General features: G+C 38.5%; 1 protein-coding gene and 1 long non-coding RNA gene across 2 annotated transcripts; one reads left to right on the forward strand and one right to left on the reverse strand.

Annotated features, from left to right (window-relative positions):
* Positions 1-4,121: 4,121 nt before the first annotated feature.
* Positions 4,122-4,603, reverse strand: LOC149108723 (uncharacterized). Its single transcript, XR_016208571.1, has 2 exons — positions 4,516-4,603; positions 4,122-4,237 (listed from the first exon to the last, which is right to left on the reverse strand). It is a non-coding gene; the product is annotated as an uncharacterized LOC149108723 (long non-coding RNA).
* Positions 4,604-7,196: 2,593 nt separating this feature from the next.
* On the forward strand, positions 7,197-10,159 carry LOC110065749 (uncharacterized protein CXorf65 homolog). The gene is made up of 5 exons (XM_020772914.2): positions 7,197-7,377; positions 7,519-7,605; positions 7,723-7,839; positions 8,662-8,736; positions 9,994-10,159. The coding sequence occupies exons 1-5, from the start codon at positions 7,353-7,355 to the stop codon at positions 10,140-10,142; spliced, it is 453 nt and encodes a 150-aa protein (XP_020628573.1). The 5' UTR covers positions 7,197-7,352; the 3' UTR covers positions 10,143-10,159.
* Positions 10,160-13,242: the final 3,083 nt, after the last annotated feature.

Consider the following 13,242-nt stretch of genomic DNA (forward strand, 5'->3'; position numbering starts at 1 on the left):
ACTAGCAATAAAGTTTCAGTCCTTTCCACCTTCCAAATTTACGATTACTGGTTATATGTCAGTTTTAACTGTTGTTATAGAGGCCAAATGTATCGAGTGAAATCTTAGTAAATAAAAGAAATGACACACATACCGAGATATACTGTGATCCGGCATCATTTTGCAGCTGTTTCGGTGACGAGACTTGTATGCATGCATGCAAGGAAATATAAATCTCAAAAAATCGAGCTCTCTTAAGGCCTATTTTTAAGCGATATCTGGCAATTTTTGCAGTCGTGTCGCGGGTGACGCCTCCAAGGACTTTGCGGTTTTAAGGTAAGGCAGCCCTTGCGCAATATTTCACTGCTCGCTGCAAATTAACCTCTGGAAAATGTCTTGGGTCATTATTTAAATTTCTGTATGTTCTTCCGCTTTCCTGTTCGCCTATTTCATGTTTTGTTCCCTGTTTTTGGAGCGTACGGCAAATGGAACTTAGTTTTGTAAGCTATCCAACTGGCTACACTAGAAGTTAGGAACGAACGAAACAAATTCTGCACAATTCAAACTTACACATTACATTTCGATTTAGTCAGATCCTCACGTTTGGACTTCCTGAGATCATTTATCGCATTTAATAAATTGCAAACGATCCCTACAGCCAAGGGCAAGTAACTCAAGCAGTTCCTGTTTGAGTAAAAATCGCCGGGTTCTGTGGTTTTCAAGCTACATCTGATTCACACGCAGAAATACATTTTAGAATTTTTGTAATGAAAAGCAGTGATCTGGAACAATGACTAAGATTTTCTAACAACAAAGCTGACCTTGCTTTTCCGGAGAATATCTCTGTTCCATTTTGCTTTCTTCCTTCTTTCCATCAAGGTTAATATTTGGTGAGTGCTTCTGATAGTTAGCATTGTATTCTTGAATTTTGCGCTTCTTCGCCGTGCAGCTAGCTAAACTGAACGATCCAAATAGACCAGCTATTTAGTTTTAAAAATTCTTCATATGGATACTTGAAGTTGTTGTTCTCAATTCCTTGTTGTGAATACTGGAGCATGCTATTTTTCGTCTTGCAGCATGTCACCTGGATAAAGCGAGATTATGATGTAAGTAATATTCAGCTGAAATACCATGCGAAGTTGCTCGAAATTTGAAAGCCTCTGAAGCAGTTTCTGATGTTATACATATTTTTACCTAACTTCATTCCAGCATAGACCTATAACACCCATCTGGCATAACTCCTAACATAATACTGCATGGCTTTAGTCTCCCTGTTCTCGGCAATGTATTCTTGAAATTTTCCTGCATGCATGAGTGAACTGAAATTCAACTGTAGCGAGCGAATTCAGTTTCCAGTGGCGCTAAACATATTTCAGATTTGACGCAATTTTAACTGACCAGCTCTAACCTAGGTTTGTCAATAAACTGCTTTGATACGGCTAATTAAATCATTGTGTGGTGTTTCTTGCGAAGCATATGGACTTCTCCCAAAACCTACCTGCTACCGGCGACTGGCGACGTCGACCTATGGTGGTTTCTTTGTGCCATAAGCATTATCATGACCAGGTCGGCAACGAGATAAGTCGTTCTAAGTTAACGGTAAGTTTATGAACTGCAGAGTGACTCTGCCATGCTCCGCCATAATTGTTTGCCTATAATGTCAAAATACAACAATGGCCGACTGAATGGTTAAACTCTAGGTTTTGCGGAGACAGCGAACTAAACCTGCATGCTAAGAGAAAAAGTTTGGTTCTATAAGGGCCTGAGTTTGTCGTTCAAGGCCTTCGACTTAAAAATATCATAGCTAAAGAAGACATGCCGGTTACAAAGTGCTACATACAGCAGTAATCTACATAAGTTAATAAGTTTTTTTTTAATGAGAGGCGTTGTCTTTACGTCTCTGTCGTGGTTGAAAACACTGGGCTTCCACGGCTCAGTCAACGGGAACGTCACTGAACAAAAGATTTACTGAGCAAAACAATAGCTGTGCACGTGCGTTATAACTCTTGGTACATTTCTTTGCCGACCTCTGCAAGACAACAACCTGAAATGACCAAATTCTGCGTTGTCCGGAGAACGTGAACCACAACGGCTAATATTTTAAAATTTCTATTTCAAATTTATCACTGTGTTACGGATTTAGTTTTGTGATAGTTTTGCAGTTAAAAACGAAGTAAATGACTTTAGAGTATCGCGAGATTCGTAGGTAAAATATGAATTCATTTTTTAATCGACGTGGTTTCTTAAATTTCCTAATGTCATTGGGGACGGTGCACAACAAACTTCACCTCTTAACTCAGCTGTGAAACTTGCAGGTTTCCTCCTAATCCGTGCCTTATTTACCTGACAGAGCTTACATATATGGAAGCAGAAAACAGATTTCTAATCGTGTTTCACTTGACCAGAACTATCTTGAGATGTTGCAGAACGAGCCTGCTGGTATTCACCGCTTCCAGTATAGACACAACAGTATGAGGCCGACTTAAAAGCATTTCCAAGGGAAATGGTGGAACAATCTCGAGTTATTTTCGGGGAAAGAAATCGATGTATACAGGCATAAAAGTTGGATCGATAATCACTAACCTCCAACATCATCCAGCATAGATGTCAGTCATTCTAGCGCCTCCATGTTGGTGTGGTTTCGAACGAAGCAAAATAAGGAAGATGGCATTGCTATAGCCTTAATTTATCAAGCATACGTTGTCAGCATATCTAGCATATACCTAGCTACAGTTAAACACTACCGTTCATTGCACTCTGTTTCACTGATGACGTAGGTAATCGATGCAGGCGAAGTAGGAGCGTGTGCAAATCATGTTTGGATTTATGACAGCGGTGTTAATGAAAAATGCTTTTTTTGCGCCAGGTAAACAACAAACTTTGATTTTATGACTGCTAAAGGGCCGAAAACAATTCCAAGCGATAAAAAAAAAAATCAAACATTGAAATATAGAAGAAAAAGTACTAAAAGGAGATAAGAGCGGAGTGGGGGTGGGGGTTGAGAAGAAGACTGGCATTCCTTCAAATGTTCAGATCGTGGCTATTTTTCACCAGGATGAAATTCTGATTAACACCTTTTTCATAAATCCAGATAATTATAATAATGGCCGCCTTATACCAGTAAAATCCTTAGAACTACAAAGATTTCCGTCCTTCGTGATTCTTACGCGGAGGGAGGCATCTCCCGCCTTTTCGGATGACGTAATGTTCTCTGCACAAAAGATTGTGACGTCATTACAAAGAAGGAAAAATATACTTCGGTCACTTTGAAATGTTTTGGTTTGCTTTATATGCTCAGCTCTTCGTGTTTTGACATCTACTAAGTATAAGGAAAAGTTATTTAGTCAGGCGTGTTACGTATATACATGAAAAATTTTCTGAATTTTTAGGTTTTAATTTGCTGTCTTCTCCCCAGCCTTTCTTTCAATCGTCACACGACGCTATGCGGTGTATTTTCAATCCTTGCTACCTCATTCTCACAAATTTTCACGCGTTCTTAATCTCGCAAAAATATGGGAGCTGTATTTTGAGAGCATAAATTTACGCGATTCCGCGAACTGGTGTGCTCAAGGATATTTAACCGTGTGGTTTTGGCATTGCTTTGATCTTTCAAATCCTGATCGATCCTAGGAACTAGTTTCACCACAAGGAGCCTACAAATGGAACATTTGATAACTAAAGTGGTTTTGGTAGATTTACAATTAAGCTTAAGATAACAGTGAATCGAAGGAAGAGTGCGGAGTTGAGGGAGATGGGTGGTAGTCCTTCGACTCCTACCCACCGACCTCCCTCCTCGGAGTGGAGGGAGATGGGTGGTAGTCCTTCGACTCCCAGCCACCAACCTCCATCCTCGGAGTGGAGGGAGATGGGTGGTAGTCCTTCGACTCCCACCCACCAACCTCCCTCCTCGGAGTGGTTAAGTAATTAACTAAAATACAACGACACAAGAAAAGATAATGACACAAGCGGTGGACACCTGTAAAATCTTTCTGGCAAGGCAGCTTTTTTTCGTTTCTTTACTGACTGTTAAATTTCAGTGTTTGAAGCATTTCTCTCATCTTTTCCATTTGCTTCTCACACCTTCTTTACACCTTCTTTCTCTAACTTTAGGAAGCTTAACTGAGTGACAAAGGCTTATGAACGTCTGAACGATGTTTCAGCAATTTTATTTAAGTTAAACGGAAGACAAGCTTAGTCCTTAACACTTTATTTGTGGTAGCATTTTACTTGCTGGTTTCGTCCTCAGATCTTTGTGTTTCTGTTGATAAGATTAAACAATAAATCTATTTAGAAATTTTGTTGAGAAAGTTGTCGTTTTTGCGAGCAAAGTTGCTTTTTTATATAGTTTTTTATAATTATTTGTCAGTTAGCGTACTTTGCTTTATTTACTTGCTATTTCTTTGATATTACCTAGAAAAAATTGAATACATTTGACGTTATGACTGTTGGAAGTTTTCTTCTGTTGCAGCACCCTTTCCCGGAATGAAAAAGTTAAACAAAAAATTAGCTACTAAAGAATTAAACTGTACTACCCACCTTAAATTTATCCCAACATGGTCATCTACACAAGATTGTGGCAGCTTGAAATATATCAGTCACGTTCATGGTTAACCAAGCAATAGGAAGATAAAGGATAGTCATCTAGATAGGAACTGTAAGAAGTTGGTTGTAGAGCATTGGCACAGACGCGCCAAGTTTCTTGGGGGACGTTTTGCCAGGTATGACGACTCAGGACTTGGATCTTTTCCAGCGATCAGTGTCATATCTCAACGGTCTTGGAAATTTTCCAGTTCTGTGAGATAAAAAAAAAAGAATTATGCCTGTTACACTTTATGAGATTAAAGTTAGAACTAATTTTCAGGCAACACCCATCCTTTCCCTTCCTCCAGTAACCCCCCCCCCCCCCCTAGCCCCTAACAAGGCGAGGTACTGCTAGTGTAGTATTTGTATAATAAGATGCGCTTCTGGATTTGCAGTCGATACCCTTTAAGGAAATCTGTAAAGAATGGCTTTTCTTATGCATTTATCTTTGTATTAGAGTTAAGGTAAATAAAATAGTAATATCGATATAGCGTTCTCGACTGAACGTGAAGCTTCAGTTTGTTAATTTGTCATTCTTTTTGTTCTTCGTTGAAAGTGAGATAATACTAAATAGAAATGTGTTATTTGAAGCTACGAACACACTGCAGTCAGAAATTCCTCCAATAGTTATAGATAGAACCTAAAGTAGCACTCTTCTCAGCTTTGAATGACCTGTTGAATGTTTGCAGCAATAAAGTAATATATTGCGAGCTGTTTTATTTTGGAATTTTAATCATGTCTGGTCATTGTTGACGCACAAGAAACTATTGAGCCGAGTAGTGGCAAATCTTTAAGGTGGCTCAAAACAGTCTCCATCACTTTCCAAGACTTAGATTTTGATGGGTCATTATAACCACTCTTTATCACTTGATGCTACAATCTTGGTATCAAAACAAACTACCCAATCATTGGTGAACACCTTGTTATCGTTTTCGTGTCACAATAGGTTACCATAGCAACAGTATAACCTGCTAGAAGCACCCTTATTATAGCAGTCTTAGAGCGAGGGTTTTTAAATGAACTCGGAGAAGATGAAACAGGTTGGAGATGAAAGTGACGTGACTGTAATGGTGCAAAGGGCATCATTTTCGTGTGGCTTGTAGTGCAACATTATTGATTCCTGGCAGATTGAAAAGCGCCCGACGTTGTACGTTGTAGCTCCGATGTTATAAGCTGCAGCAATGTGCTGGGAGGCGGCGTGGTTTAGTGGTTAGGGCGCTGGATTTGTAATCCGGAGGTCCCAAGTTCAAATCCTCCTCCCTCCCATTAGATAGATTTGTGTTTGGTGGTCTCTTCCGCGCTTTGTAGATACCCAACTGGTCAGCCTCCCGCCAGTTGGGATTTTCAACAAGTTTCTGTTTATTTAAAATATCGGTTTGCTTATTTCAGTGTCCACAATTAGTACAGCAGTGCTAAACACTTCGACACTTGAATAAAGTGATTTATTTACTTATTTATTTATTTATTTATTTATTTATTTATTTATTTAATGTGCCACACTATAATTTGATCATGCCACTTTGCCCAACACGTTATTGCAGCTTGCAAGACGAGTCACAATGCGAGCAACAACACTTTTCAACTGCCAATACATTGACTGCTGATTGACACATTGTAAGAAAATGTGCCGTATTACTTCACTTCAGAATTTGATTCTTTCCGATTGTCCGAGGCTGAACCAAACGAACAGAATCATCGATTCCCCCATAATCATGGAATTAACAACGAGAAATTATTCGGTAATTTAGTATTTCAAAGCTGAGCTATTCTTCGGAGCTTTCAAAATGTAACAATTTCTAAACCGTTTAACAGACTCAGAATTGGAAGGTACTGAAAGTTCAAAAACGAAAAGCAAGACCAAGAGGAATAACTACTTAGAGAAGACGGAAAGTTATGAACTTACCCAAAAGAAAAACATCTATACCAGCTTATATCGTTTCACCTCACGGTGTGACCGTTTTACACTTCAATATATTCCTAATCAAAATTCTTACCATGGACGTGAAAGAGCTTTGTTGAAAAAAATCCGCAATACTTTCTTTTAAAGTGCACTGTTGGTATTATTTGTATTGAATAATGCAAATTTTAACGTTAAAAATTAAATCAAGTGCTTTATACTATCCAGGTTATGTGTTTGACTTTAAAAAAATTCTTGCACAAGCTATTGCCCTTCAAAAAGACATGCACAACCTAACCTGGAAAGGTGAAGAAAAAAAAATCTATACTCCAGAAAATTTCCCAACCACCCCCACCCCACCTTCCCTCAAAAAAATAATGGTCAATCCCTAAGCTGCCAGTTTGCAAAATATCGTGATTTGTCAGTGTCTCGCAAATTATTTATATGCCTCATTTTGCCCAGCCTCGTCCAATAATTGTTAACTAGTCTCTTTGTCGTTTCCCGTCAGAGAAAACTTTATCTGAAGGTTCTTTATCTAAGACTATCCGATTTCAGTTCGAATGAACAGCGGTGTTCCAGAGAGGCCTCGCTTCTATGAACAATAGAACAATATGCCTCGGAAAAAAGTTTCAAGGCGGTCGGTAAGGACTTTAGTGACACTTGTGTGTCTGTTTGTCCGGATTAATTCAGTCTCCATGGCACAGCAATTATCAAACAAAAGCGTGATTATTGTTCGCTTGAATGACAATGGAAATTGACAACATTCCAGCACAATTCAATGTCTGAAACACAATAATGCCGACTCAGTGTAATAGATGAAGAAGAGTGCTTCGCATTCGGCTTCTATTTAGCGATATATTTGCCGGTAGTCGCTGATTTACTGAAGACAGAAGAGATGTTCATCACGGTGAGATATGGAGGTAAGGATTCGTTAGCGTGATTTGAGAATTTTAAATCAAACAGAGGGATTAATTCACTTCGTGACCTGTGTGTGTGTTTTGAAGTGCCGTTTCTCACGCACAACTTGGAGAATTTGTCTCTTTTTAACATTTCTTCCACAGATTGTCAAGAAGCTCTTTTTAACCCAAATTGCATGACCAAGGTTCTTCTAGAGGACATCAAGAAAAGATGTCGCCGTGACCGAGACGGTGAGAAGTTTGTTTGTTCGTACATGTTCAGTAGTTGTATGTTGACTTTTTTGTCTTCTTAACTTGACAAGTAGTGTTTGCTTGATGCTCAACTTTGCAAATGTCTTTGGTTTGCAGAAATAATTGACTTGTCAGACGAATCGGGTAATCTGAAAAATCTTCTGGAACACAAGGGTGAATATGCCACACAACTACTGAAGGCTAGGCATTCGTTTATTCTCATAAAAGTTGACAGTGAGTAGTCAGTGTTAACCTTATTCAATTTTTTCTTTTACTCTCTTTACAGAAAGTTCAACTTTGCACGTTCACATCCTTACATAAAATTATTTCCTGAGGAATGAAGTTGTTGTTATTTTAATAACGGTGGCTGAACGAAGAGGGTGGGGGTGGGGGGTGGGGTTAAAAAGTATAAAAATGCCCCAGTGATCAGGATGGAAAAACAGGGTCTCACCCCGGGCCAGAAATTCTTCATGATTATGATTGCAACAATTTTGCAGGACTCTAACATATCACAGTGAATTTGAAGCTTGAACATCCCCCTCAAGCACTAAAAGCCCATGATCATTCTCAATATATTATTGTGGAGCTGACACCATCTTGGATAATATATTATGACAATAGAAATCTTGAAAGAGGACAAACACCTTGTCAGTGTAAGCCTCTGTAAAATGGTAAAAAGGTAAAACCTGCATACGAGCCAAGTGGCCCATCATGCTTGTGCTTGTCCTCCGGTTTCAGAAACATGAAACAACTATATAGGAGCTAGTATTTCTACTTCCCCCAGAATGGGATGCTAGTCCATCGCAGGGCAAACCCGGCATTAAATTTGCTGGTAACCATTTATACACCTTGGTGGAAAGCTCTAGGCACAGTAAGAGTAAAGTAGTGTCTTGACCAAGAACACAACACAATATCCCCACCAGTGCTCCAACCCCGACCACTCAATCCAGAGACAGGCACACTAACCATGAGACCACCGCCAAATTCTAAGGTCCTGTAAGTGCCCATTATTTCCTATTTCCTAATGTTGTATTTCTTTTTTTTTTTGCCATCAAGAAAAAGAAGGAGAAGATGTATCAACGTACACGCCATTGCTCAATGACATCAAGACAATAACATCATCATTTCTGCGTAAGTGCTGATTATTCTTATTTCATTTTACCTTAGGGGATACTCCCTTAACGTTTTGGTGGGGACATGCAGCATGTTTCATGAAACCCTTACCCTATTTCAGACCATTAAATATGTGATTTTTAATACCACATGTCAGAGTTAACCTAAAATACAATATCCTATGTCAGACCTCAAAAATAACTACACCTTTAATGCATACCCCCAGCTAACAGGGAATGGTTTCAATTTACATAAACATTTGAGAATAGCTTCAAATTCCTCAATTATATAGTCTTAATCTAAACAATATACCCACTTCCAGAGTGCAAATCATACTGTATTTCAACAATGGTGAAAATCTATCCCCTATTTCAGAACAAAATGGCTCAAAAATGTTTCCCTTTGGGACTGGACACACCTACCTAGTTTATATAAGGGAATATATCCCCCTCCTGGCAAAAGGGGTCATCTTTTCCAACAGAAAAAAAGACCAGCCGTCATCAAGTTAATTTGATTAAGTCTCAGGAGAGACTAGGGGTTGACCATTCAGCTTTTGAGGGGTGGGGTGGGTGATTTGGTACAGGCACAATTTGTTTTTAAAACCCTTTCATACACCAGGAAATGTTTTTCCAAGACATGTAAATGCGTCTGTATGAAATATTTTCCTCAGTGTAACATGATTTTTTTCGTCAGTGGTCCATCACAGATCTAGTTATGCACACTTCTCTACAGGTTGAGTCTTTTGTAAAGTTTAGGTTGCTTACCAGACCAGTTCTTAATTTTGTTTCCATGGCAAAAAATGACTAGTAGAATTGTTAGGATTCTAATCTCTCAGAAACTACCCCTCTCACTCCTCCTGCCCAGTCAGTTTTGTTAGGTTCCCCCTAAACAATATTGATTGGTACCAATTCAAGTTCTTGGGTGGAAAGAGGCATAGAAAAAGTGAAATGAACACAGCACAGATAGTGACCCCAGCCTACCACAGCCTGGCTCTAAACCTTGTAATGTAGACTTTCAATGTAGATCTGTTATTAATTTAATCACCTCGTTTCTTCCTTGTATTCCGACACAGCGAACACATCAATCAGTTTTTTAATTTTTTTTTTATCTCAATCTTGTAATATAACTGATGCTTTACGGTGTTTAAATAAAGTGTATGCATGCGTGCATGTATGTATCTTTCATCCTTTTTTCACAATGGCCATATACATGTAATTGAGTACTCATCTGGAGTAGCTGTTGTAGGGAATTTCAAATCTGTTTTGTTTGCCACAGAACACCTAACCAGGCCTCAAAGCAGCCTCAGTAGCACCACACCACCGAGTCGCCAGGGAAGACGCAAATCAAGTGGAAACTGGATGAAGGCAAGAACAAGTTTAGCTTTGAGTGGTGAACTGAAAAAGAGAGGAAGAAACAAAAAGTGACAAGGACTGTTATAAAATTTATAATCTTAATAATTTCACTATGTGGAGCAAAAAGTGTGTAGAACATTTATTTTTTTACCCTACATATTAATCTGATAATTTTGAAATATATTGTTCTATTTATTGACTGTTAAGTGCTGTTGGGCAGTGTTGGAACAGCGCTATATAAATTATTTTTATTATGAGTGTTAAATTTATTACATCTTAGTTACAAATAATCCCTCAATTAACAAGCGATCTGCTTTTCCTTTTGTATTGTATTTTATTGCTGTGTGTCTAGATAGCTCTCTCCCCTGCTTAGGGGAGAATGAGAGAAAAAGAGAGGCAGAAATATGGATAAACACCCTCCCCACCCGCATATCCCCTATCGGGCAATTCATGTTCATCCGGGGTGGAATATACTGAATATAAAATCAGGGGTCTTTGGTCCCATTGACGAGGTACTCGTCAAAAAGGGTTTCAAAACTATGACAGTGTCTTTGTTCGGGGCAAACAAAGGGGCAGTAATCACAAAGATTGTCGTATCCAACGAGTTTTCAGATAAAAAATTGTTTGGGCCTTTGTTCGCGCCCAAATGAGTAGGGTGGCTGTATTAACCTGGCCTCATAGGGCGTGTCCATTGTACCAGTAGTGACAATGTCTCTGTCAATAGTCGATTTTTGTCAGGACAATGTCAAAATGAAACTTAAATAAGCGGGCTAAAAGCTTTGAATCCACAGAGATGTAAATAAAGGTTGAGTTTTAATCACGGATTAGTTTGATCGGATATGGAACTAATGGGTACTGCGAATACCCATTCACATCCCCAGTGTTTTTTTTTTTTCTCAGATGTAGTCATTCATATGAATTTGGTACCACCCTAATCATAACACAGCCAAGGAATTTTATAAATCTTTCACTGCTTGCGTAGTTTCAAATGTCAGTATTTTATTCTTTTCGAAAAATACATTAGAGCGTCTATTTTAACACAAATATATTTTAATAATACGTTTGTATATTTCAACAAGCTGTGAATTCATGAAATAAAAAGAAGAGGTTTAGTAAGTTGCTTGTGAACTTATGTTTTGCTACTACGTTCTTTGGTATATGGTTTATAAGAGCCCCCAAAGGTTGGACGCAAAACTCAAAGCCTCCCCTCCCCCAACCCAGACATAACCCCAATTTACATTTAGAATTGCTTTGAAAGGTCGATGCCCTATAGTAGTTCTTGATTGTTAACACGGACTGGGAACCTTGCTTGACACTTTTTACTCTTACAGGTTACATTCTCAGAGAATCTGGCTAATCGTTTGACTATTGTGTGTATTGGGAAGCGCCAGGGCAGTTAGTTAGCCAGGGTCGGCAAAGTATAAGCCGAGTGGCAAAATAAGTGTTTGCCTTAGCATGCATGTGGAGGCGCGGTGGCCACATGGTTCGTATGCTCAACTCCGAATCGGTCCAGGTTCGAGCCCTGGCCGGGGACATTGTGTTGTGTTCTTGGGCAAGACACTTTATTCTCACAGTGCCTCTCCACCCAGGTGTATAAATGGGTACCGGCGAAGAAGGGACCGTGTTAAAGAACAAAAATTGAATATTTTTGGAGAAAACTGTTGTTGGAAACTCTTGATGGAAAAACTCGGTGAACATTTAATTTGCATTTGCCTAGAATAAGCTTATCTCAAAGAGAACGTTTTTCATTAAGTTTCGTAGCTGGTGTTATTTTAATTGGAACGCATGGTTATCTTTATTTGGGCTTAGTGTAATGACCAGGTGAAATGCTAAAATGTATTTTGCCCGACCATTTTTCTGGAATAATTTATTGTTACTGGTGGCATGTTCTGTTCTTAACATAAAATTATATTTCCTTCGATGTAAAAACACAGCAAACCTTACTTCTTTAGTGAAGATTACAGATTTACAATTTTAGCCTATACTAAATATCTCCTAGTAATACTCTAATTAAAACGAAAAGGTGTTATTGCAGAAAACCGCTCAGAAGTCGGTTTCATTCAAAAGAACTTTTTAACACGTACGTTAACACCTAGTTGAATTAATTTCTGTTATTGAAGCTACATACAGTGTTACAAAAGCTTTTGTAAACTAAAACTAAAACAGTTATGATTTTCGTGAATATATCTGATAACGTTATGATATAGCGAAAAAGTTACATCGGTTTTATTTGAAAGTAGGATATTGCGTGGATCAAAGCAAATCATAAGTTCACTGATGGCTTTTAACGGAGGTAATTGTTTACAACTCGGAACGATGTTTTCGATATTTCTATAAAAGTCATCTTCTAGAACAGAGTGTTTATCGCGGTATATCAGAAAGTGAGATTCGTGTTCAATTTGTTCTGATTTGTTTAGATTCACAAATAGGGCAGAGTCTGTTAACCCTTGGAATTTGATCATATCTACTAGTTTCAATTCTTAGTTTGTGATTGCCTCTCCTACATTTCACTAGTTCTTTTCTTTCGCTTGGCTTGCTTGTTAGGCCTAAATAAGAGGAGGGAGTATAATCGTAAAATAGACAATAAAAACTGAATGAATATGAGAGAAATGAACAGGCAAACGAACGCAAAGCAAACGAAAGCCCGGGCGAACAAAAAGACGGCTGAGAGTGCAGAGTACATCTGTGCTGTGAAACGTCTTTTTAAAATCAAAACGAATAAAAGGTCTTTTTTTAAAACATTTCCCGCCATTTCGCTTCAGGTAGTTTCAAGAAAGCCCCTTGGGTTGTCCACGCATCGCGCGAGTAACATCCGCGGAAGAACTGAGTACCATGTCTAAAAATAACTTAGAGAGATTACCTTGGGTATACGGCCTACATGGCGCATTCACCTCTCTTACCTTAATCTTCTCTTGGTGAGATGCCCCTTACTAGAGATAACACACACACATCTTTGTGTGCGGGAAGTCTTTGCTAATCTCAAGCTGTATTTATGTATGTGCAATCTGTAACTGATAAAAGCATGATTCTAAAGACTCGATGCGAGATGTCCCTTACCAAAGAAGAAACTAGTCAATCAATCAATTTTTTTTTTTTTTTTTTTTTTAACGAGGGTAACATTTAATATTTGTAAAACTAATGAATTTGTAGCTCTCTAAAAAATATTAAACAT

This window comes from Orbicella faveolata, unplaced genomic scaffold (assembly GCF_042242905.1).
Source record: "Orbicella faveolata isolate gen_17 unplaced genomic scaffold, um_ofav_v1 contig_25, whole genome shotgun sequence".
NCBI classification, from domain to species: Eukaryota; Metazoa; Cnidaria; class Anthozoa; order Scleractinia; family Merulinidae; genus Orbicella; species Orbicella faveolata.